Here is a 24,957-nt window from a genome sequence, read left to right as displayed (position 1 = left end):
GGTAATGATGATGAATTGTGGGGAACGTGGTTCTTTCTGCTCAGATTAAGATCAGATAAGATGATAAACATGCCCACCAGGTCTGTGAGTAACCCTAGACATTTCTCTCTCTCTCTCTGTCATCCATCCATTTGACTAGTCTTTGCTTCTAGCACCTTCCCCTTTTTTTCCACAGAAGACACTGGATTTTACAGCTGGAGTGTAGTAGAGGTAAGACACACAGTTTTCACCCAAATAGTGTAAAAACAAAGACTTGAGTAAAAGCAGAAGTAATTATACAACTTCCATTCTAAATAAAATGAAAATCTGAAATAAGTATAGAAGAAAAAAAGGCAGTAGACATTTGTACCATTTCTTGAACTGAACAATTAATCATTTCGCAATTGGAATTCTAATATCTGTGCAGAAACATAAACGCAAAACAATACAATTTAAAAGTCCAGATTTAGGAGGAGGATTTAGGGAGATCAACAACAACACAATCGGAACACTATGATATTTTGAAGATTACATTTTTTCCCCAAACTCTTGTATTTTTTGGTTTTTCATGGTAGCTTCAGTTTGTATATTTGGCATGACATGTCTCAGCAAATAATCTGTGCATTTCCTTAACCCATAAAGACCCAAACAACCACTGTCAACCAAAACCATCTACTAATCTAAACAATTGATCCGTTAATCATATCACTCCAGGTGTAAATACAGTTTGTCATCTTTTCATGGTCATCAGATATGACCCATTTGGACGTTCAGAGGCTCCGTAGTTACCATGGAAACACTGTCATCTTCTACAACATTGATTCACCAGTAAAACCCATGGAGTTGGATCAATGACAGTGGATGGAAATGCTTGGTTTTTGTTCAGTTAATGATAGACTTTACTGAAAAAGTCACTTTTTCAGCAGTTTTCGCTGTTTTTAGTATAATAACCATCAACTTAATCTGAGCTTTTATGAACATCTACATGATCAGTAAATTAAATATAGGAAAATGCATGATTTTTATTGAAAAAAAAAAAAAAAGGCGAAACGCAGAGGGTAATATTATAAATAAATGGTTATAGATCACTAAGGAAAAATTAAATATAAAGAAAAAAAATATTTTGGAACTGCCACAAAAGTCACACTGCGTCCTTATGGGTTAACTTCCAAGCAAACAGACTCAAATGACAAAAGGGAAAAAAAAAGCATAAATTTCAACTGCAACATTGCCTATAATATTTGCAAAACAACTTTTTTTTTTTCTTTTTTTTTTTACCAAAACTCTGTAGTCCTAATTTTTTCACAGTGGAAAGTTAACTGAACCTCATGTTATATTAATGTCCTGCAAAGACTATTAAATCAGTCAAACTTCAAATGAAAAAAAAAAAAATGAAATACTGATTACAATGATCAGTTTTCAGTATCAGCAACAGAACTTGAACCAGTATTTTTTTCTTTTTACCACCCATTCTCCCTGTCTTGTCTTTTTTTTGTCTTGTTACACTTAATATGTGTGGAAAAAAACAAAATACGATGATTTTTATGTGTTGTTGTTCTACATGTTCAGTGTCGATGTTGGGAAGACAAACAGTGATGCATAAAAAAGTCCCCTCAAACGCTTTAAAACTTTTAAGTAATGGTCACATTTTCAAATTTAATGGAATATAACATGTAAGTATATGTGTTCAAATGTATAGAGAACAAGTATAAGTAGGATGTCAGTAAATATTTGTACTTAGTTACTTACCACCACTGGATTTTAAGGTGAGGTCTCCGGGAAGGCCCTGTCCGTCTGTGTACTCCGTGTATGTGTGTGTGTGTGTAATCGGAGTGCAGTTCATCCACCGTTCTCAGGTTTGCGTCATTTGGCAACAAGAGCTGACATGCAGTATGGCCCGGACATAAGGTTGATAAATCTACATAACTGTCACTATGAAGACGCAGTAGAAAGAGAGAGAGAATATAGAACAAATGTAAAACAAGGGGTGACAGAGTTCAGAATAACTGCGATGATGTTAAATAAATGACTGAGGGCTGTCTACGCCGCTAACAGTCTAAAGATACTGCAGCAGCGTGTGTGTGTGTGTCAGAGTACTAGTGTAAAGTTTAACACTACAGGGCTGGTGATATTCAACTGGGCAACATTTTCTTTTCAGTGGCAGATATTAGAAAAATCCATAGTTATGTTGATTCAGTGTATTAATAGTTTCAGATTAGTTCCTTTTTCTGCACTTTTCTTAAGTTAGTAAGTGTTCTGATTCACTTCAAGTCTAGTACAAGTGAACAAATATTTACTAGTAAATATCTACTAGTATTAAAAGATTTACTAGTATTAGCCCTTTCATGCATAGTGGTCACTACAGTGGACACCTATTCTCCAGCTGTTCTCTTGTGTGTTCATGGGTTTAGTTGTTTTAGTTCCATGTCCTCCTGAGACCCAGCAATGCATTTTTGTCCTCTGTAGGGGACAAAAGTTTGACAGTTTCACTAAAAAAATACTGTTCATTGTGAAGGACATGCCATTAAAAAATAAATAAATGAAAATAATTTTAAAAATGTATCTGAAAAAACTGTTGCATTATGCAGTTTCCAATCAAGATGACTGTTCTATGTAAAAAAAGAAAAGCTAAAAATGTTCACTTTCCTGGGTCTCAGGAGGATATCAACCAACACAGTGGATGCTCATGCATCATCTACACTGACATTCAGACCATGACTGTAACTTTGCTGTTCTCGATAAACCTGATCTGCACTACCATGTTTGAGTGTAATTCAACTGCTAATTTTCTCAAACAAAAAGTTGTTGGTTTTTTTTTGCGCATTATCTCCATAACTAGTATTAGAATATGACAAAATGTGTGAAAACATGAGATTAGCTGCATTAAAGTAATATATATTTCATAGTTTTCACACAGGATATCACTTTATAATGATGGGTTTTAAATAAATGTTTCTTTGCTTCAAAAATCAAATGCATGCTGTCCAGCTGAGTGGACATTTTTGTAACTCTATGAAAAATAGATTCATAAAAAAAAATTCAATCGCATTGTTTTTTTCATGCCTAAATAGGAATAAAAACACTCAGGAAAAAAATCTTGATTAAGGTTCTCATAATTCATGCATGAAAGGGTTAAAAAGAAGGTTTTCCTTGCCACTGTCACCATGTGTTTGCTTCTGTTGGGTTCTGTAAATTGGCTTGAGAGTCTGGTTTCAACCAACTTTATATGTAAAGTGTCGTGAGATAACTTATTATGATTTGGCGTTTTGTAAATAAAATTTGATTGATGATTGATTGGTGATTTATAGATGTGGAACACTAATTGGTCAAAGTAACTGGGGAGTCAGTGTGCATTGATTCATGTTCCCAGTGAAACTTTTATGACAGCTCCTAAATGGATTTTTCTCTCTTTTTAACCTTTCTTAAGTGATATATCACCATTTATTACGATATTATTGTACGTATTTTGCAGTATTCAGTGTAAATAATGTATTTTCCCCTATATTTAATTAACCCATAAAGACCCAGCGCTACTTTTATGGCAGTTCCCCCCCAAAATTTTGTCTCTGTTTAACCTTTCTTAAGTGATTTATGAGCATTTATTATAATATTATCCTCTGTAGTTTGTATTTTCTTCAAGGAAAATCAAGTATTTTTCTATATTTAATTCACTGATCATATAGATGTTCATAAAAGCTTTAAAGTTAATTTAATGTTGAGGGTTATTATATCAGAAACAGAGAAAAGTTAAGAAAACATGACTTTTTCAACAAAATATATCATTAACTGAACATAAACCTCCCTAAACATAAGTCTCCCTTACTGCGCTGGACTACTTTTTAGGGAAATCACTGCAATGTTTTCATGAGTGCATTAAACAAAATATTAACCCTATTAAATTGTCAGTAAAATTGTAACCCTACTTCACAGATTGTGTGCAGGTTTATTCCATTTCTGCTCGTTCACTGGGTATATTCTCTCTCTCCTCTTGCTCGGGGCTCAGAGCTGCCAGCAGAGAAGACGAACGGTTCGCCTGTGATACTCTGCAAAAGGAATGCACTCAGCCTGGCATCCAGGACGCAGATACTCTGCCACAGGACACTGGCACTAGAATAGTCTCAATGACTGGAATGGCTTGATAATATTACCCTGAGGGACAATAAAGCTTATCTTATCTAGCAATATGGGCCTCCTGTGACTATTAAAAGAAAGTCTAGGATGTTAAGGGCTCGTTTTGAGTAGACTGAAAGGTGAATCCTGAATGGCCTAATCTTAGTTTATTAAAAACTATGATTGTAAAGATATATTTAGTAGAATGAACTTGTATTGGGCCGAGGAGGAAGCTCATGGGATAAATTTAAGGTGTCTGGAATTGTCATTTTGAGTTTCAAGTGACAATGTTTTAAAGGAAGCAAGCAATTATAACTTAAATATCTGCAAAATGTCAATTGTTAGGGGATTGTAGTGTTAATGGCATGGTCACTATTTGTCCCACTTCTTTCTGGGATACTTTGAGCTGACAATACAAGGAATCATAATCTATACCACAGGTGTCAAACATGCGGCCCGGGGGCCAGATCTGGCCCTCCAAATGATCCAATCTGGCCGGCCGGATGAAAGTGCAAAAATGAACCTGAACAGTCCAGGTTGTCCAAATCATTTTGGTTCAGGTTCCACATATAGACCAATGTGATCTCCAGTAAAAATAACAACACAATAACCCATAAATAATGACATCTACAAATTTTCTTTGTGAAAAATTATGTGGGAAAAAATTTAAGTGAAAAAAATAAGATTACACTGAAAATATTTACATTTACAAAACTATTCTTTCATAATAAAATGCAAATAAATACATAAATTAAAAACAAAGATGAACAACTCGAAATGTGCAATTTTAACAATATTCTGCCTGTTACTAAATGTTTTGTGCATTTATGGATCCAGTGTGATCTGTAGTTGTGTTAATAATAAGAGATGGAATATTGTAGAAATTGTTCAAATTTTAGTTCCAAACCCCAACATTTTAACAATATTCTGCCTGTTACCAAACTGTACGTAGCACTGTGTGTAATGTACATGTATAAAATAACAAGTCGAGGCATAATATTGTTAAAATTGCACTAATTTTTCAAATGAAATTTCTGTTTTTTTTTCAGGTTATTCATATCTTTTTTGTAAAATGCAAATATTTTCATAATTTAATTGTTTTTTTTATACTAAAACAAAAAGAAAAACTTGGATTTGTCATTATTTGTAGGTTATTAAGTCATTATTTTACTAGTCTGGCCCGCTTGAGATCAAATTGGATTAAATATGGCCCCTGAACCAAAATGAGTTTGACACCCCTGATCTATACATTCAGATAGCACAACAAAATTATATGGTGAATGTGTATGGAGAATGATTTTTGCTTTACATATTAATTAATCTCTAAAACTAATACTTTGCCTTTCTTGTGCCATGCAGTTTATATATAAATAACCAGCAAACAGATTTAGATCATACAGGGATGTTTAAGTATATTTCCCACAATGCAAATCTCACAACATCACAGTGTTTAAAAGAGGTAATGAAGACACCCACAGCTGCATTTTTCCCTCTTCGTTTGTCTTAATTTTGTTCTGATGTGCCGACATCCTTGTGAATTCCATTTATCAGGAGCCTCTTGACTCTAATATAACAGAGACTAAACCGAACTGAGAGTCTGGGGAGCAGAGGGGGCTGAAGCAGAGAAGATTGCTGGAAAGTATTCCCTTTGATAAGCCGGCCAAGAAGCCTTTGATTAAATGTGGTCCCAGCAGGAGCCCACACTAGGTCCTCTGTGGCACAACCATGTCCAATCACCAGCTATCAACAGCCCCGGGTAATTACAGCCATCTAGTCATTAACCGGGAACCCACCTGGAATTCCACATAGCGAGGGGTGGGATGAGGCCAGCAGGGGTTGGGGTTTAGGCTGGACCTTTAATCAAACACTTCCCTCCCCTCGACTGATATAACACAACCCCACCCCGATCCACACAGAATCAGCCTTTGTTACTGACACAGATTGTATTATTACTACCCCAGTGTCTCTCTGCTCACACACTGGGGAGAAGCTGCAATGGTGTGTGTGTGTGTGTGCGTGTGTGTGTGATGGGAATAACACGGCAAGTTATGACAGGAACCCACTACCCTGCCCGGTCACACTGATTAGTCCTGCTCTTCCCCGATCTCTTCCTTTAAATGTTAGTCCGTCTGAACAAAAAACAAAGATTACAGTGTCATACTAATGCACCATATATTTCTTATTAACATCTGTTTAGATAGGCAATATACACAACATTAAACGAGCAAGCTGGAGAGCAGAGAAGTGAAATCTGTCGGATGTTGTGGTTATGTAGGACAGAATGACCATCCAGGCCTTCTTCATCTTCTTCATCTTCTTCTTCGGTCATTTGTTATCGTATACACAGAAAAGTCGAGTACACTGCATAATCACAATAATGGGAGTGCTCTTCTCTCTCCTTAAGTCAGCCAATGTAGTGCAGTCTCATCCGCAGATGAGAAATGAAACAACACTTTACAATTTAAATAAATCACTTTCACTTTCAGTTTGTTTGTTTTTTTTTTCCTTTTACAGTTGCATTCAAAGTTCTAATGACACATTCGTCCGTTTTTGTTTTTGTTTTTGTTCTTTTTTTCCATTTGCTGTCCATCTCCCTGTCCTCTGGTAGTCCTCTGTCTGGACTGCTGTTTGGCCACACATCAGCCAAACACATCAGCTTAGATGTCCACTTCTCAAAGTGCACTAGTCAAGCTACTTCCCAAAGTCCAACCATGCATTCTTCTTGGTAGTTAAAGTGTATTTCCCCCCAAAAGAAAGAAAATTATGTGAGTATATGATGTTGTTGTAATAATACTGGATATGTTTGAGGCTCAGTTAATGTAAAAATGTGTCTTTAAAGCATTGTGAAAGCAGCAAACCAATTTGGAACCCACACGCTAGGGTAAAAGGCCAGCGGGACCTTCACCTTTTGACAAAAGCTCATTCCACCCAGCGCTTTCACTGGTTTCCCTATCTGCCATCTGATCCCAGGAGTTCAGCCGTAGCCATTCACAAACAGGGGCTTATGGGTATTTATTCATATTGATGGCTACTGAATTCTAGTGCTTTCACAGAGATAGGTATTAAAGCCATGCAACGAGGAACGGAGACAGGAGGAGGGGAGGGCGGAGACGCAGAGCACTTTTGGACAAACTTTCCCAGAATGCCGTGTTCCACAGAATGTCCTGCAAAGGGGAAAGGGGTGGGGTTGCGTAACGGGGGGCGGCGGGAGCCTGTCCTCAGGTTTGGTCCAACCATTCGGCTCGTTTGGGGGCCTTGCACGTGTGTATGTCCACCGCTTCCTCGCAGTCCTTGCACTCCACAGCGCAACACCACTTGAACTTGCACTCGCACTTGGTGATTTGCTTGACTCTTGTGGTGTCGTAGCCCCGCCCACAGCACATGACCTCGCAGCCGTCCGTACCACGTGATGTTTTATTGCAGACCCGCCCAGCTGTGCCCAAAGAACCTGTGCAATAAGAGCGAAGAGGGTAAGTGATGATTCTAGACAGATGTAACAACGAATAAACTGTTTCACTTGGAAAACTACAAAGATGGATGACATGGAATATTCTTCTACATCGCTGTGCAGAAAAACACTGCATGATTTTTGTTTTTGTTTGTTTCAGGTGACTTTCTTTTATTCATGATAGACGGAAGAGTAATGAGGATAGAGTAACAGCGACATCATCCACACCAGGTGATGCACCAGCCTTTTTTTAACCCAGATCTGACTGATCCAACTCATTTTAGTACTCACCAGATTTGTTTGGTTGTTATTTAACACTGTGATCATGCATGTTATACATTTACATTTACATTTATGCATTTGGCAGACGCTTTTTTCCAAAGTGACTTACAGGGCAAAACCACTCGCTATAAGTGATTATAAGCTGCAATGATTGAAATATTGCAGGATATTCAGTTCACTGTGACTTAAAGCTGTCCATGTGGATGTTGTTTAATGTCAGAAAACAACAAAATATCTGTTCAGATTTCTCTGTATTTTTTTTTTAGCCAAGAGTTTTAGAGCGAAACGAGTCATGATAGAAGTTCAAAATGTAATACTCACCACACAAAAGGTTATTTATACACTGCAAAAATCAAAATTTTACCTATTGTATTTTTCTCATTTCTAGTCAAAATATCTTATACTTAAAATAAGACATAATCACCTAAAGAGTAGCTTGTAAGTGAGATATAAGGACCTATTTTTAGACAATAGATCTTGAAAATCTTATTTCAAGAAGATAATTTTCACTTGTTCCATTAGCAGATGTTTTTGCTTGAATTAAGCAAAAAAAAAAATAATAATAATAATAATAAATCTTGAATTAAGCAAAAAAATCTGCCAATGCAACAAGTGAAAATTATCTTCTTGGAATAAGATTTTCAAGATCTATTGTCTAAAAATAAGTTCTTATATCTCACTTACAAGTTACCCTTTAGGTGATTATGTCTTATTTCAAGTGTGATGAGATATTTGGACTAGAAATGAGAAAAATATACTTGGTAAGACTTGGATTTTTGCAGTGTAACCATGTTTTGATCCCTGAGGTGCCCCTCAAATGTGCTCATTTGCTCAACTTTTTATGGTTTGGAGTAAGTGTGCAGACATTACAACTTGTTTATATCACCAACGTTTTGGTTCTGCTTTGGCCCTGGGTTCAGTTATCACCATACTAAGTTTATCACAGTGTTTAGCTGTCTGGCTATTACCTAATGCAGAAGCATATTGTCTGTGTCTTGTGTGAATGTCATCCCCACAGAGATTAGTGGTTGTGTTTGGTGTGAGAAGTTCCCTGTTTGAACTGCTACCTATCACAACAAGCTGCCCGTAGAACAACAGACCCACACACACAACTATGCGGTGTTGGTAGAGTGGCCTATAGTTACACTGCCTTTCCCAAGCCACTGCTCCCTTTGAAGCCGCTCTATGTGTGGCTGTGTGTGAGTGTGTGTGTGCGAGGGTTAAATGGACAGTGGAGCGTGACAGACAGACAGGCTCTCACACTCTGAGGCCCACTCTGCCCTCCAGCTACGCTTAGTTCAGACAGACAGAGTGGGAGAGACTGTGACAGACAGAAAGAAGTGATTTTTTTAAAATTAGCTGCTTGTGTCCCTAGGCTGTGGATTCCACTGGGAAGGCGAGAAAGAGGGGAGGAAGGAAAAGATAGACAAAGGGAGTGAGGAAGAGGAGAGTGGATGGAGATTCAGACAGTGATGGAGGTGTCAGAAACACTAAAAAAAGTTTGTCTTGTGTGGACAAATAAGAAAACACACATCTGATCAGGTGCATGCCAAGGTTATTGTCGTTAACGAAAACTAACGGAGTGACGAAAACCAGAATTGAAAAACATTTTCGTGAACTGAAATAAATAAAAACTATAATTAAAAGAAAAAAACGATAACTAACTGAAACTGTATTGTGTGTTTACAAAACTAACTAAAAATTATAGATAAAATTCCTCTTTGTTTTCGTCTTTATCAATGTCAGATTGATATGAAATCGATTTATTTCACTTAAGCAATTTTAGCTAGCGGCACCATATGATATTTAACAGTCCGTCACTTCTCGTCACTTGTCGTTTAGAGTCAGAGACTAAAGTTGGGAGAAAGCAGCAGAGTCCTGTCTGGGATTTATTTGAATACGATGGAGAAGAAGGTAAAAGATATGACAAAACTAAACTAAAACTAAGCATTTAGAAAATAACAAAAAGTAATAAAAACTAGCAAACCTGCTCTAAAAACTAATTAAAACTAACTGAATTAGAGAAAAAAAAAGTCAAAACTAAATAAAACTAAACTATTATGAAAAATCCAAAACTATTATAACCTTGGTGCATGCATATCAAACCAATATCCAACAATAGGGATGTGTATGTGTATATGTGTGTATATGTGTGTGTGTGTGTGTGTGTGTCTGTGTCTGTGTGTGTGTGTTGACAAAGACTGACAGAGATCAGGTGGTCACAGAACAACCATGTCCCCAGGGTACAAGAATATTAGCTTCCACAGACATCACACGGGAGGCCTGCTGTGTTATCTGACCACCATTACACACACATGCAGTGACATTCACACACACAAACACACTAGTCATGCATGAACATCCACACAACATATACATAACACAGTCGGGGCAATCCATCAACATCTGAGAAACTGCCTCTGTGTGTCTTTCAGTCCAGTCTGTCTTGTTTCTGTGCATTTTTACCTGCTGCTTTGTCTTGTAAACAGTAATCCGGTGAGTTCTCAAAGTACACCAGGTCGTTCTTGGTGGCCTTAGTGAACCCTTTATGGGCTTCGGCGAATCCTGTCCCATCCTGGTTCATTGTCACTTCAATTGCTCCGTTGTATTTTCTCCTCAAGTAGTCCCCCGTCTTCCTGAAGTCGGACATGGCCATCCAACATGTCCTCAACGTACATGAGCCACTCACACCGTGACATTTACACTCCAGCTTCATGAAACGCTTCACTGCCTGCAAACAGACGACGACGGGATGAACTTTATGTCAGATTTGTTTATTCAATACACAGGATGGTTGTGAAGGTCTTGAAAATCTAAAAAAGTATGGAATTTTGAAATGCTGTTTTCCAGACCTTTGTGTGAAAGTCTTAATGCAGTTTCTCTCATAGTTGAATTTTAGAGTATGCTCAAAGGCACATAAAAAATACATGAGGGACGCATATAAAAAAACTTGATATGATTTCACTAACTGCTCAGTACTGGAATGATTCTAGTGAAAATTCTGTGTGATATTCATGCATTTCTGTAATTTTCATGTGTTTTGAAAATATTTCTTTCAGTAAAACATAATTTACTGCAAATGATGCATTCATTCATTATCAAAATAAAATTCTACTACACGCAAAAGGTACAATCTCAACAAAAAAGTAGGCACACAAGTATAAAAGGGGGGAAATATAGCAGTTTTGAAAAAGTCCGGAATTTTTTCATTTGGATAAAGAACAATCACCCTGATATAAAAATGCAGCACAAACACGACACAGATTCTTTAAGGGTAAAGAGTTTTGGGTTCAATTGACCAGGTTTTGTTTCTGGTATGACATAATCTCGGTATCTCCATGTAGATATTATCTAAATAAAATCAGATTGGCTAAACTGCATCTGGAGGGATTTTAGCTCACACTGTGACTGAAACTCAGCCAGATACAAACATAGAAATACAGGTTATCCATGATACAAAGGACACATCATAATGAGCTCTCTTTATTTGAGATATGCTGTTTACAGATGCTCTCAGAATTAATATGATGGGCCATTAACAAATGTAATTCTGGTGAATAGATACCCAAATCCATATCCAACTGGACCACCAGGTTTAAAAGGAATCAACTAACACCGTCTACATAGGTTTAAGTGATCCAGCGTGAGTTGTGGATTAACAGTATATACTAGAAATTCAGTTAATAAAGGTTTTACTTTTAGAAAATCATGAAAAATTGGATTATTCCTCTGGAGACATTTCTTGCTCTAAAAAAACTCAAAATGTAACCTGTTTGTTACCTCCACTAGGAGGTGTTGTGATCACTTTGCTTTGTTTGTTTGTTTGTTTGTTTGTTTGTTTGTTTATTAGCAAGATAACTCAAAAAATTATGGACGGATTTTCATGAAATTTTCAGGAAATGTTGATACTGGCACAAGGAACCAATGATTAAATTTTGGTGGTGATCCAGGGGGGGCAGATCTGTCATGGCGGAGGTCTGCTCTCCGAGTGCTTTTCTAGTTTCTTTTAATACAATATCTTCTGTGACTGTTTTTCTCCACTCGTATATGGCATATAGTTTTATTAAGGAACTTTTTTTTTTTTATCATGTTTGTAAATTAGCCCAAAAGAAGGTATATATTTTTGACTGTACTGCCCAGCTCTAGTGTGAGTGCAGTTTTAGGTCATGAATGTCTTGCTGCTCACTAGTTTTTAGTCGAATTAAAATCACAATATCAGCCCGTGCAATTGTATATTGCTAAAGGCAATCCACATATAGGAGGATTTAAGGTGACCTAATGTGTACATATTATTTTAGAGGTAGGAAGACTGAGCAGACAGGGATGACCATGAAAAGTGAAAGAAACTAAATTTTTTTGGGAAAGTTTTTGTGTTTTTTATACAAGTTTACATTTCTGTTTGACTTGAAAATGTGTTATTTTTGCAGCCAAATGATTTGCAAACTTGTGTGTGTTTTAGTGACACACTTACTGTTCTGCCACAGCGGTTGTTGTGTAAATTCATGAGTGCCCGTGCATCTCTGACAGTCCTCTCTTTGGCATCTATGAAGGCTTTGGCAAACTTAATCCCGTAATGTATGTTATCACTACAGCCGCCCCAGTCAAACTCTCCTCTCTCATCACTAGATCGTCCACGCTTCTGGGGGTCGCAGTTACACGTCTTCAGCTCCCCCTGGCTGCAGGCACGGGTCAGCGCATACACCACTCCTGCCGAAGAGATGGCGTAGACGAATGCTGCTTCTCGACTACCTACGAGAGTGAGACACAGAGAGAGGAAAAACAGAATAGAGGTTAGAATAACACGATCCATTCTCCAATACATAAAACGCTAAAGCCAAAGCTTAGAGATTTCGCAGCCCACATTTTACATACACACATGCACTGATACACATAATGCCATGACCAGGCCTGGGTGTGAGCTATCAGGACGTGAAGGTGCAGCTGACGGGGGCATATCAGGCCTGATGTGGAGTATAGGACAGCTCTGTTTAAATATTATCATGGAAATAATCCTCGCAGCGGGGCTCTCCTCTGCTCACATAAATTGTTTAAATACAGACACAGTGATACCCCATTAATCAGCACCAGGGTGATGTCATGACAGCATTATCTACCATTGCTGTGCTCATCTGTTCTTTTCTGGTCTTTTTAGTTCCTTAGAATATGACTCATCTATTGTGTGGCCAGAGAAACATAGAGAATTAGACATACTGTTCAGTCACAGTTGCTTTTAGCAGCGGCTGTTAAAACTGGCGGAAAAATCAGCATGGCCGTAAAAGGTGGGAGAATTCATCCTTGTTTTCCAAACCAGACAAACATTAATTTTTACTTGGTGCCTCAGACGCTTAAGCACAGCTGATAATTATTTTTAGGGTTTTGTCTGCGATCACACATAATGCACTTTTCAACAACAGCCACCTTTGTTTCAGTTGGTTTTCATGATTTGGTTGCAGCCCTGTACGCCTCTTCAAACTTTTCACATTGTGAGTTGGACTCTGTACAAAGTCTAATGAGAAAATTGTTGCTCTCCAAACGTGACTCTCTATTCACAACATCATTGTCATCCCAAGTGGATGAACCATTTTACATTCCTGGAGCAGTACCTTCAAGGCAGACTTCGGTTACAGCTCAGAAAATATTATGGTTTTCTCTGTCACATTCTGGATCATAATTGCCTTTCCAGCCTTTAAGGAATTTATGGGTTTAGATATTTTATCATGTTCCAAATCAAGCTATCTGCTATTGTAATGTGGGAAAGAAATGCCTTCTACTATGTTTCTTGGCTCAGTCTGTTGTAGGACGTTAATATCTAAGTAATGCATAAAATATTATCATATAATCTGCACAACAATAAACAATATTTCATGAGGCTTTCTAAGTTTAATGTTACAATTAAGTGCAAATAAACACCAGTATGTTCAAATAAAAGAGCTGATATATTAAAGGTGATAAATTATGAATGGAGGGTCACTCACAATATGAGATAAGAGATGCTAATATTCCCAGAGGAAACTGATCTGAGCTTCCCTTTTGTACAGCTGGGTCAGTAAGCTGTGATCCAACCTGCTTTTTTTTTTTGTATTCTGCAATCACTGGAATGTCCCATTTCAACTCAGGGGTGAGGAGATGGGGCCAGTGGGTGCAGAGGGGGTGTATATGGGGGAGGATGGCGAGGGGCAATGCTGGTCATCCTTCAAACCTGCGCTGTTTGTCTGACAGTGAGAATATCTCTCTAAATATTTAGATCTACATTACTGTTTATTCCCCTCCAGCATACACACATGCAGCCCCTATCTCCATATCTGCTACTTTTTCCATGCATCGTCGGCCCCCACACATGCTTAGAATGGCTGAGAGAAGGACAATAACAGGCCACTGACGTACGTGATACGTTTACAGAGGAAAACACCTTCACTTTCTGCCACACATAGCCTGATAATCTCCGAGACATTGATGCTAATAAAGCATCAATCATTATAACTCGGTGAAAAACAAAACAAAAAGGAGCAAAGGGATCACAGCCAAGATCATAATCTTAAAAATGCAACATGGAGAAAGAACTTGCAGGTTCTTGATTGCTTCAATGCTTTGCAAAAGAACTGCAAAATATCAGAAAAGTGTAAAATGGTCTGATTGTGAATTCATGACAGATAAGGTGTGTTTTGTTAGATTACTTCAATACCTGACACATATAAAGATCAGCATTATAGGTAATCTATGTATTTATTTAACGGATATAGTCATGAAATCATTTAATAAGAACTTATGCTGGGAAATTATGAGGAAAAGCATGTTTAAGTATGAACGTGTTACAAAAGGTCTGGCAGGAATGGAAAAACAAAATGACAACGAGCCCACGTCTCGAAGCCTGTGTGTTTATTGACGAGGCCTGAGGCATTACAACAGTCCATTAGTGACTATAAACATGGAGTACCATACGTGAATACGAGAGGAAAAGATCGGAGAAAGACCAGACCGGGTGGAGTGTGGCAGCGAGGAGAAGCGAGAGATAAGAAGGGATGGCACTGTGAAGTGAAGAGCGTGAGTCAGAATGTGGAGGCAGGTAGGTTCGGTGTCCACATGTCACAGTTACATGCGGACACACACATGGACTTACTCCGTAGCAAGACTCGTCCGAACACAGTGTGGTCTCGGTCCAGTGTACTGCAGTTCCAGCGATGGTGTCTAAACTGGTGCTGACACTCTCTGATCCAGTCCTTTGTGCCCTCGCCGATAGCCTGCATGATGTCTGGGTGGCGTTGACAGAGTTGCCGCTGCTTATTCACCAGGCCTGGGATGTTGTTACAAATCACACGAGCCCCTAGTGCACCAATGTACCTGTAAAAGACAAAAAAAAGGAAAAAAAAAACAGGAAAATTCAGTTGGGAGATGATCGTACACGAACCCATGCCTGAAATGACCCGGAACATAAAATAGACACAGTTGTAGTGTAATGTCCTGGATGTGTGTCATTGTGTACACAGTGGGACACATACACTCTCACAGGTGGTGAGTGGCATGAAGGAGAGCTGCAGTAACAGTCCTCAGTGAGTCAGAGTTCACTACACTTAACAGTTTAAGGTTTGTGAGTCGGAGGGGAGTGGAAACCATTTACTCGGCTCTCCAAATAAATAAGCACTTAACCTCTCCCCACAAGACCTGCATGTGTACGTGTGTTTAACTGTTTCCCAATGGGACGGCTGAAATCATGTCGTCACAAATCAGAGCGAGAAGTCTGGGGCCTCCAATAACCCTGTCAGACTAAAAACCCCATTCACTCACTTTACTCTTCTCTGTCTTTTTGTGCTCATTCACTTTGATTCTCCACTGCATGCTTCTTCCACTCTTCTGTCCTAATAAAACAACGCATTATCAAGATAAACTGTGCTGAGTTCGCCACCAAAAATAAACCCTTTAGTTTTGCAGCATGCCTCTGTGTGTAGATGTGTGTTCGTGAGACTGATCACAACCTGGTGGCTGCAGGGTTTAGCGGGTCAGCGAGTGAGGGGAGGTCAGGGAGTGTGTAGCTGTGTGGTCGTGTTTTACGAGGCCGGGGAAGAGGATGGAGGCTGGAGGGTCTCTACTCCCCAGAGTGGGATTAGACAGCAGGAATAAGAACAGAGTGCTCATCAAAGGGAAGAGCCAGAGCAGCAATTCACACTTAATTTTCTGAGAATCAGGAAGACTTGTGGATTTTATAGCATAGTAAATCATTATCCACAGGTCTAAAACAACATGCTGTAAAGCCCTGTCACTACACTGTGGATTAGGAAAAAAAGACAAGTAGGAGACAGTTAGGGGCACTGAAAGCCTGGAGTGACTACACTCTCAAAAATAGAGGTACCAGCTTGTACTTAAAAGGGTACAAATGCTTGTCACTGGGGGTGTACTTTTTTGAGAGACATTTCTGTAGCCTTTTGAAATGGTCCATTTTTGTACCTTCAGTACTTTACATAGAAAGAAAACTCTCATATAGTTGATAATGCCATGATGTTTAAAGTTTGAACCGGTGGCCTAATTGAGAAAAAAAAAAAAAAAAAAAAAAAACGGCATTGGCAAGCTACGACACCAAGACATGGAGGTGTGAATGAAAACTTGATAAAACAGAGATTGTGGCAATAATCAGAGGTTCTAATAAGATAAATAAATTATTAGGCTATTATCATTGGGCTATTAAATTAAAACACAAATTATTATTAAATATAATATAGAGTAATTACAGTATGATATATAATAAATAATGTGCTAAGCCTAATGTTTGAACTATAATTAGGCCTACTGTTCAGTTCTCCTAGCCTACAGCCTATTCTCATGGTCTACACACATTTTTTAATGCTGCAGGGTACCTTATAGTACAAATTTGTACTTTACACAACTCTGGACCCTTTTTCATAGTCTAAAGGTGCAATTCTGGCCTCCTGAAGACCAATATTGTACTTTTGAGAGAACATTCTTTAAAAAATGTACTTATAGGTACATAAATGTTCTGATCTCGTACCTCTATTTTTGAGAATGTACCTATGAGAATGCAACAAGTCTTGTCTTAAACCTATTTTAACTGAATAACCTCATTACATTAAGCGCCTAATCACATCACTTTATTTGTGAGATTTCCAGACAAATTACAATATTTCTCTTAATATTTTTGCATTTCTTTGGATATCGACAATAGGGAAAAACAAGAAAAACAAAGTAGAGATGAGATGATATTCATACATGCTTAATAAAATCTATTTTCTTTCCTGCTGTGAGCTTAGCCATAAAATAACATGAGCCAAACATTTAACCTGGCACATTAAAGTTAACTCAGGCCATTATTCTTGATAAATAAGTGGAGGCTTGGGATTTTATTATTCCATGCATGCATTATAAACATAATTATTTCTCAAGTGGCTAGAACCCCAACCACCCCAATCACCCCAACCACCTCCCACCCCTCTGAACCCACCCCTCTCCAATCAGTTTTTGTCTTAAACCCCAGATCTGTCCATATCATCACTTACACCCACGGAAATTTGATAAACAGTTAAATACTGTCTCTCCTACACACTAAATTCCCCTTAAAGCCAATAATGCCCAGCCAAAGCCTTTACGCACACTCTTCCCACTACTCCCATAACTGCTTTTAATCTACACAAACTATTTGGCATTCCATCACCCCCATACCCGCCCACACACAGACACTTCTCCTATAAACACACTCACACACATGGATATTTTCACGTATGTTATTGCGCAGACTATGAGATCTTTTTTCACCCCTCACCTATGCTCTAGATGGCTGGTTTTGGGATATTTTAGTGAAGTCATTGCGTCCATGTGTATGTGTATGTGCATGTATGTGTGTGTTTGTGTGTGTGTGTGTGTGTGAGAGTGTGTGTGTGTGGTACCTGGTGAATTAATGACTGTTCTGCCTTGTCGAAAGCAGGCTCCAGCTGAGTAGAACACGCGCTCAGCCAACAGCGCCGACATAAATTACATTTATCGCTCTATTATTATTGCTCAATATGGCAAGCCAACAACTGACAGGAAGAAAATGCAAACTCTAAACTCATTCACAAACTCATAATTTAGGTTATTTCCAATTTGGAATGCGTCATCATATTTTTTTCCAGCCTCTTTACTCAATTGCAGATTAATTGGAATTAATTGGAACGGTGACAGAATTACGCACGTATGCTTTGTCTTTGCGGTACACAGTGCGCTCATTCGTGACTAATAACAGCCATTTAAATAAAACTCAACCGTCTGAGTTATTGTCACCAAAAAATACCTAAATATGAACAAGAAAAATAAAGCTAAATAATAATATCAGATAACCTGTTAATAAACATCATTAATGAGAACTCTGTGATCCAGATTATATGCCCCCCTGATGATGAATTGATACAAAACCCCCCAAAAACCTCGTGGATAAATGGCTTTGTTTGTGTTCTATGGGAAATGGCAGCTCTAAATTAATTTGGTATGAAATGAGTCGTAATAAGTTAAATTCGTTGGCAGTAATCCCTGAAGTTTGTAAGGAGAGACTCGCAGCAAATCTATGGGGATTTACGAATGATGAAGATAAACGAGGGAGGGATTTGTTCAGATTGGGTGGCATTCCTGTTCCCAGTCATCCATTCAGCCTATATAATAATAATAATAATAATAATAATAATAATAATAATAATAATAATAATAACAATAATAATAATAATAATAATAATTGGACTGACGTAAATACAGCTCCTATAATAAATCTTGATGGCAGGTGGTGTAATGGACATAGACAACTCACCACCATGAGGAGTCCACCCGTGGGGTCACCAGCAGCAGCAGCAAGAGACACGCACAGTAAATCCGCGAACTGGCCCCAGGTCTGTGGCACGACGACAACTGGGATGAAAGTTTGACTCCCGGAGAACCACAACTGCGAATCCGGTCTGACCGGAGGCTCAGAATCCTGTTTAAACCCAGCATGTCTCTCTTTAAAAAATAAAATAAAATAAAATAATCCCCCCTACAAAAATCAAAATAAAAATAGAAAAAAAAAAGAAGAACCCCAGCAGAAAGTTTGTGTCAGTAAGGTCAGACACCCCTGCAGTGGGTATAGGCCTCGTTATCCAGTGTGTGGCTCCATGTTGCGCGACTGTCAAAAGCGCGTTTTCGGTGCCATGTGCGCACCAGACTCCACTGAACGCGTCGGGAGGTTTTACCTGACGAGACGAGCAACAAGTGTCCGTAGTTTCACCTCTTACTGATCAGAAACTCCACCAACACTTATCTGTAGTTTTTAGTGTACTTTTCTTTTCTCAAGTGGCTGAAATAAATTCCGGATTAAAGCTGGAAACCAAAGGTGGGTGGATGCGTTACGCGCTGTGGTTCTGTCCGCTGTGGAGGTCTGTGCTGGGTCGGATGCTCACACTGGACCTCTCCTTTATCAGTGCGCGGTGGACAGAGTCAGAGCTGAGAGAGAAAGAGAGAGAGAGACAGAGAGAGAGAGAGAGAGAGATGAGGGAGGGCTCGCTGCTGACAGATCCTCTCCACCATTGGGCAGATGTAGGGGTTACAGAGTTTGACTATAGAAGCACATATTAAAGAGGGATGGAGATGGAGAGAGGTGTGTTTACAGGGTTAAAGGGTGATGCTGCTGCTGCATGGGTTCACCTGGGGCATACATGAACTGATGTTATTAATGATACTATCTTCACATGCACCTCTGGAACAAATCACAGTGTTACACATCATTCCTGCTTTTCTTTCTTTAAAACAGAAACTTGATTGCAGATATAAAACACGTACGAAAAAGCAGATTCCCTGTATGCACAGATGTAGTAATTTAATCAGTACAAATGATTAGAATTGTTCACACAGTAAAACAAATGTGTCCATTTTAATTGAAAATGTGTTGTAAATGTGTTTGATTAACAACATGGCATTTATTGTTATTTATACACACTGCAAAGCTCCTGGTTTATGTGATTTATGCTGAGCTATTTAATTAAAAATGTACATATTTCACATGGCTGTAGTAGTAATACTTGTGATATACAGATCTTTGCAATCTCTACACATCTAATTAATGTGATGTTGTATACATAAGTGTTAAACATTATTTAGAGTGATTTTTTACAGATATTAGTTTAGTATTTGTTGAGTCTTTGGTCGTCCACCATCTAAATCACAGCCGAAGTTAAAGTCAGAGAAAAAAGCTGGGAATGTGGGACTGGGAGAACAGAGCCAAATCGTCCAGTGGAACAGCACTATGGCTTAAATATGAACCACATGTGTAAGACAGAGTGCTGAGACAGCGCTGGAATAAAGCATTTATACACACACACACGTACTCATACACACAGCGGACATCCTTACCTTTCTTCCCATGCCTGTTTGTGTGTCTTCACATTATTTTCAGGCTGTCATCTTGCATCAAAACTCTGATTTTTGTGTCTGTCCTTGAATGGCTCCTGACAGACAAGACACTGAAACATTTACCAAACTCAGAACCCACTGCCAGGGCTGTTTACAGACCAGTCTGAATCACTGTACACTCAACTTCCCTGAGGCGTTTGTGATATTGGATTAAGAATACCGCAGTTGATTCAGTTGACCCAGTGCTACTAACAAACAAGTAAACAAATCAGGAAAATCCCTGTCGGAATTGAAACTATTAGAATTAGCTAGCTGTCGCAAACTGTGATTTTATCAAAAGCTTGTGAAAACAGCTCTACTGTTCATGCCAAATCTGCTGTAAAAGCTAAGCTCTTCTTAGAGACGTTTGTATTTCTGCTTAGAGTACATTAGCTTAGCTGGTATTAGAATAGGACACACAATTTAGAGGTTCAGAGACAGATACATGCATGCATACATGGACCAAAGACAGGTTTAAGAGAGGCCACAAGGTGAAGCAAAGAAGCTGAGCATGGGTGAATACTTGTGCTCTGCAGCTTAGTTCACAATTTTCTGCTAAATCAAAAGGAATTAGGGAAGCACAAACATGGCTGAGTTATGCTCCCTCATGGGCTTTAGGACTGGAACAGACTCTGTCTCTCTCGCTCTTGTTCTCTCTCTCTCTGTGAACTTGACCCCAGATTTCTCTTCATAAACAATAACAGAGTGAAGTGCCTTCATGTCAGCTGGAGGAAAGGTTTGCCCTGATGGTCCAATCTGGCAACCATATCCTCAGAGGAAAAGTACTGACAGGAGGTTGCTAGGTTTAAATGCTACACTGGGGTGAAGGGGGGATAAAGGGGCAATTTACAGAGGCAGGGGTTTTGGACTAATCCAATTGATTTCTGTGTTGATACATTATAATCACTAAGGATTATTTCTGAAAGAAAAGTTGCAGAAAGAAAAAGGAACTGGCCGAATGAACCAGCCAGAAGCATGCACTGTAGGTGGAAGAGTTGGACTAATGGTCCAGTAATGTGTCCCCTGTGGGGATTATACCGTGGGCTGTCACCAGCAGTCCAGAGATGAGCTCAGCGTGTATTCCCATCCCCTGGCAGACCAGAGCAGGGAGGACAGCCTGTCATCAGGCCTGGCCCAGGTCCAGCACTGATGGGACACACAGGGGGAACCTTGCAGGGCAGACCCATGTGGGGAATAAAAGGGGACAGGTAGAAGAAACAGCCCAATCACTGACAGTAAAATGGTGCCTTTGTTTGTTTCTACAAACCATGGATACAAACTGTTATAGTCTTTCTGTTCCACACATACACCATATGTTGTGTTTATATCAGCATCATAGTCTTAAATGATTATGGTATTTTTCATGTGACCTTTGCCCCATTTCTTGCCCTTTTAGATATCATTATGGACTGAGTAAACCAGTTCAGCAAGATCAGCGATGTAGTTCACTGGTATGGTCAGATGCTTTGTCAGTACGTTGCAAAACAACCCTGTGTGCATTTTTTCATCTAGTGCTACAATCAGCATGGTGACATTGTTAGCCACTGACTCCTGAAAATCATTGAACTTTATAAAACATATTCATGCTCCATTTTTCTGATCTGTAACTGACTGGGTTGTATCTACACAAGTCTCCTAAAAAGTCTTAGTGTGTTGTGACTGCTTCAGTTCTGTCTGTATTTTTCAAAGAATAACCAATGCCACTGTTTTTCTCATGAGTAATATGAGATGATGACTTCTATATGTCAAAACCTACAGAATAACAGAGGTGGATTTAATACTGCTGTGATTTCCATGTGATAAGCATCCATAAGGATACAAAGAACTGGCATTAACGCTCATTTATAGAGAAATCATTTGTAAATCCAGGAGTATTATGTAGAAAGCTAATGAAAGGTCAGAATAGATGACAGATCCTAAAAATACACCATCCTTCAGGGACAGTCAAGCCACTGTGTTCATATATCTATGTATGTGCATATGCATGTGTCCAGAGAACCAGATCTGTGATAATTTATTGTCTTGTAAATTTAGATCTGCTGACAGAGATGTACTGCCTCGAAACAAACACAGCAGTGCTGGAATTCCAGAAGCTTCTGAAGTGTTTGGCTTGTTCTCAGGGAAGGTGTCAGGGTCTGTTGTTACCCACTTTCCCTCAGTGCAAAGGGTGCAACGTAAAGCATGTGCAGGGAAAGTTGGAGCTGCAGAAAATAAATAAATAAAAACGCTCCGGGGCAATAGAGTGTACCTTAGGTTACATCACGCTTGGCCTCTAAAGGGCTAAACTCTGCACACTTGTGACCCTTTTCTTCTTTATCCTCAGGATCGTCTGTCAGTAATAGATTTTATAGCTCCTGTGAACACACAAAGTGCCTGTAGATGTGATGGTGATAACTCTATAATAGCATGTTTATTAGGTCGCAGGAGGATGCCGTCATGCTGGACAAACTCGGAGCACGCATGCACATGAATGTCCACACACACAAACATGGACACACACTCAGAGTATGACGGTAGAGCAATGGATAGAGATGAGATCTAAGAGACATCCCGGGTAGCATGGCCTCTTTGACGTTCAACACATCTCAGTCACTTCTTTTAAAAAAAATAGGTATGCCCAGTGGCATTATATGATGCACACAGACAGAAATAATCAGGTACACATCATACTTATTAAATAGGATAGACTGGGATCAACTTTAAGCCGGCTGCTTCAATTCCTTTTCTCAGTTTACTTTAATCTTTAAGATCCTATGGAGTGAAAGTCTTCATAATCTTAAGGGATTGTATTAATAAAATATAAGAAATTAAGATGTACCTTTTATGGAGCCTCATACTGAGTAAAACAGATAATAATAACATGTCTACAATCATATATAAATTATTAATATGAAATTCACACTTTACAACATCTCTTGTAATTCTTAACTTTGTTATTATTATTATTATTATAGTTATTATTATAATTATTTCTATTCACTGCACAGCCTGGTGCGTGTAATTGAGTAATAATAATGTACACCATATACTTTTTAAATCAGACAGAATGGGTTGGACTTAAAGCCGACAGCTTGAGTTCCCATTGTCAGATTACTTTAAATATAAATAAAATAAAATAAATTCAACATTACCTTTATGGATGCTGGCTGAAAAATGCCTCCTTGCTCCCTCTGAGTGGAACTGAGTTTGTGCTGACTAGTTTCCTGTTTTAGCAGGGAACTGTCTGTGTGACGTACACTGTAGGTCATGGGCAGCCGGTCACATGGGGACTAGCTGAGGTAGCATAGTGGACAGTGAATCAGTGAAACATCCATCTGTTCTATCTTTAACTTTTATCCTGTTTAGGGTTTAACGGCAGTGTTTTTCAACTTGGGGTCGGGACCCCATGTGGGGTCGCCTGGGATTCAAATGGGGTCGCCTGAAATTTCTGGTAATTGATAAAAAAAACAAAAAAAACAAAAAACTTACTGATGAAAAATATATGGTGAGTTGAGAGAGACAATCACAATCCATAAAAGACATGACAAACTGTGAAGCTGAAACTGAAGCACTGTGGTACTGTTTATCTTTCAAATGTTCATTGTGTTTCAGATGCTGCAGCTCTTTCATAATTCATAGTTTGAGTTACTGTTTGTTCAGTATTAATTGTCAGCCTTGTAAATCCAAGCTGGACTGACTGTACATATCCTGACCAAGGAAAATAAAATTCTCACTTTGTGCAGTAATCTACACCTGGCTTTTCTGCCTCCGTCCTTAATAATTTACATTATATAGCCTAAATGTGTCTAAAATTAACGTTTATTTGCAACATAGTATAGCAAACTATTACATGATCAAAAACTAATAATTTTAGCCAAGAAAAAAAAAAAAGTCTCTGCTTTGAATGTCTGGGGTCGCCAGAAATTTGTGATGTTAAAATGGGGTCACAAGCTTAAAAAGGTAAGAACCCACTGGTTTAACGGTAGACAAAGTAAGCTCATGTCTTTACGAGTGAAAGTACTTGAATAAAAAAACCCAAAATCACTGGTGTTTTTCATTTGCTGGCTCAGGAATTGAGTGTAAACTGTAATGAAATCATTATGGCAGGTATGTCTTTCATGCTGAGGCTGCACTTATACATGAACTGCAATAGAAACAAGAGGAAATTAATTTTAACCCATAATTGTATTCCATCTGACTGCTGCATAAAATCAGATACAACGGTGGTAATGAAGTGTCTACATATGCATTCAACAACAGAATCTAAGTGAATGGATAAAAGGAAGTGAGGCGTCTTTCAAATGTCGGGAACAGTAAAGAAAAGGTAAAGAAAAGGTGATAAAAGTGGTAGAGAAACTGACGAAAGCATGCAAATGTACATGAAAAAGGTGTACGCAAATGTCTCCATTCATTACATTACACCACTGTCTTTTTAATAATTGCATGTAAGTGAAACAGGAAACAGACTCTGTAGATATGGGTACAACCTGTGCAGAAAGTGACAATAAGCGTATAAGAAATCTTGTTCAGAGGGTTAAAAAAAAAAAAAAAAAGCTATCCTGGAAAAGATCTGAGTTGGATTTCATATCAAAGCAGTCTCCAGGCAGAACGTCGTGAGACTGTTTTTTTTTTTTTTTCTGCATGTTTATGCTTTGACTTGTGTAAAGCACATATAAGAAACTGTGGTCCTGATTAAGACCTAAGTCTTTTGTTGTTTCTTTAGTCCCATAAACCTTTACTTCCTCTCATGTTTTTTTTTCCTTCAC

The 24,957-nt window shown here is 38.6% G+C and overlaps 1 protein-coding gene across 2 annotated transcripts; it reads right to left on the bottom strand.

Annotated features, from left to right (window-relative positions):
- Positions 1-6,481: 6,481 nt before the first annotated feature.
- LOC115423182 (protein Wnt-2b-A-like) lies at positions 6,482-23,392 on the bottom strand. 2 transcript variants are annotated; one of them, XM_030139926.1, is made up of 7 exons: positions 23,344-23,387; positions 20,174-20,268; positions 18,600-19,468; positions 14,937-15,157; positions 12,291-12,568; positions 10,286-10,550; positions 6,482-7,537 (listed from the first exon to the last, which is right to left on the bottom strand). In XM_030139926.1, exons 3-7 carry the CDS (start codon positions 18,779-18,781, stop codon positions 7,308-7,310), a joined length of 1,176 nt encoding a protein of 391 aa, XP_029995786.1. In that variant the 5' UTR covers positions 18,782-19,468; positions 20,174-20,268; positions 23,344-23,387; the 3' UTR covers positions 6,482-7,307. The 2 variants fall into 2 exon arrangements, with proteins under 2 accessions (XP_029995786.1, XP_029995787.1); XM_030139927.1 differs by lacking the exon at positions 20,174-20,268 and having other exon boundaries at positions 18,600-19,267; positions 23,344-23,392.
- Positions 23,393-24,957: the final 1,565 nt, after the last annotated feature.

The sequence above is a fragment of the Sphaeramia orbicularis genome, chromosome 7 (genome assembly GCF_902148855.1).
Source record: "Sphaeramia orbicularis chromosome 7, fSphaOr1.1, whole genome shotgun sequence".
In the NCBI taxonomy this organism is placed as follows: Eukaryota; Metazoa; Chordata; class Actinopteri; order Kurtiformes; family Apogonidae; genus Sphaeramia; species Sphaeramia orbicularis.
This window is presented reverse-complemented; position numbering and strand designations above follow the sequence as displayed.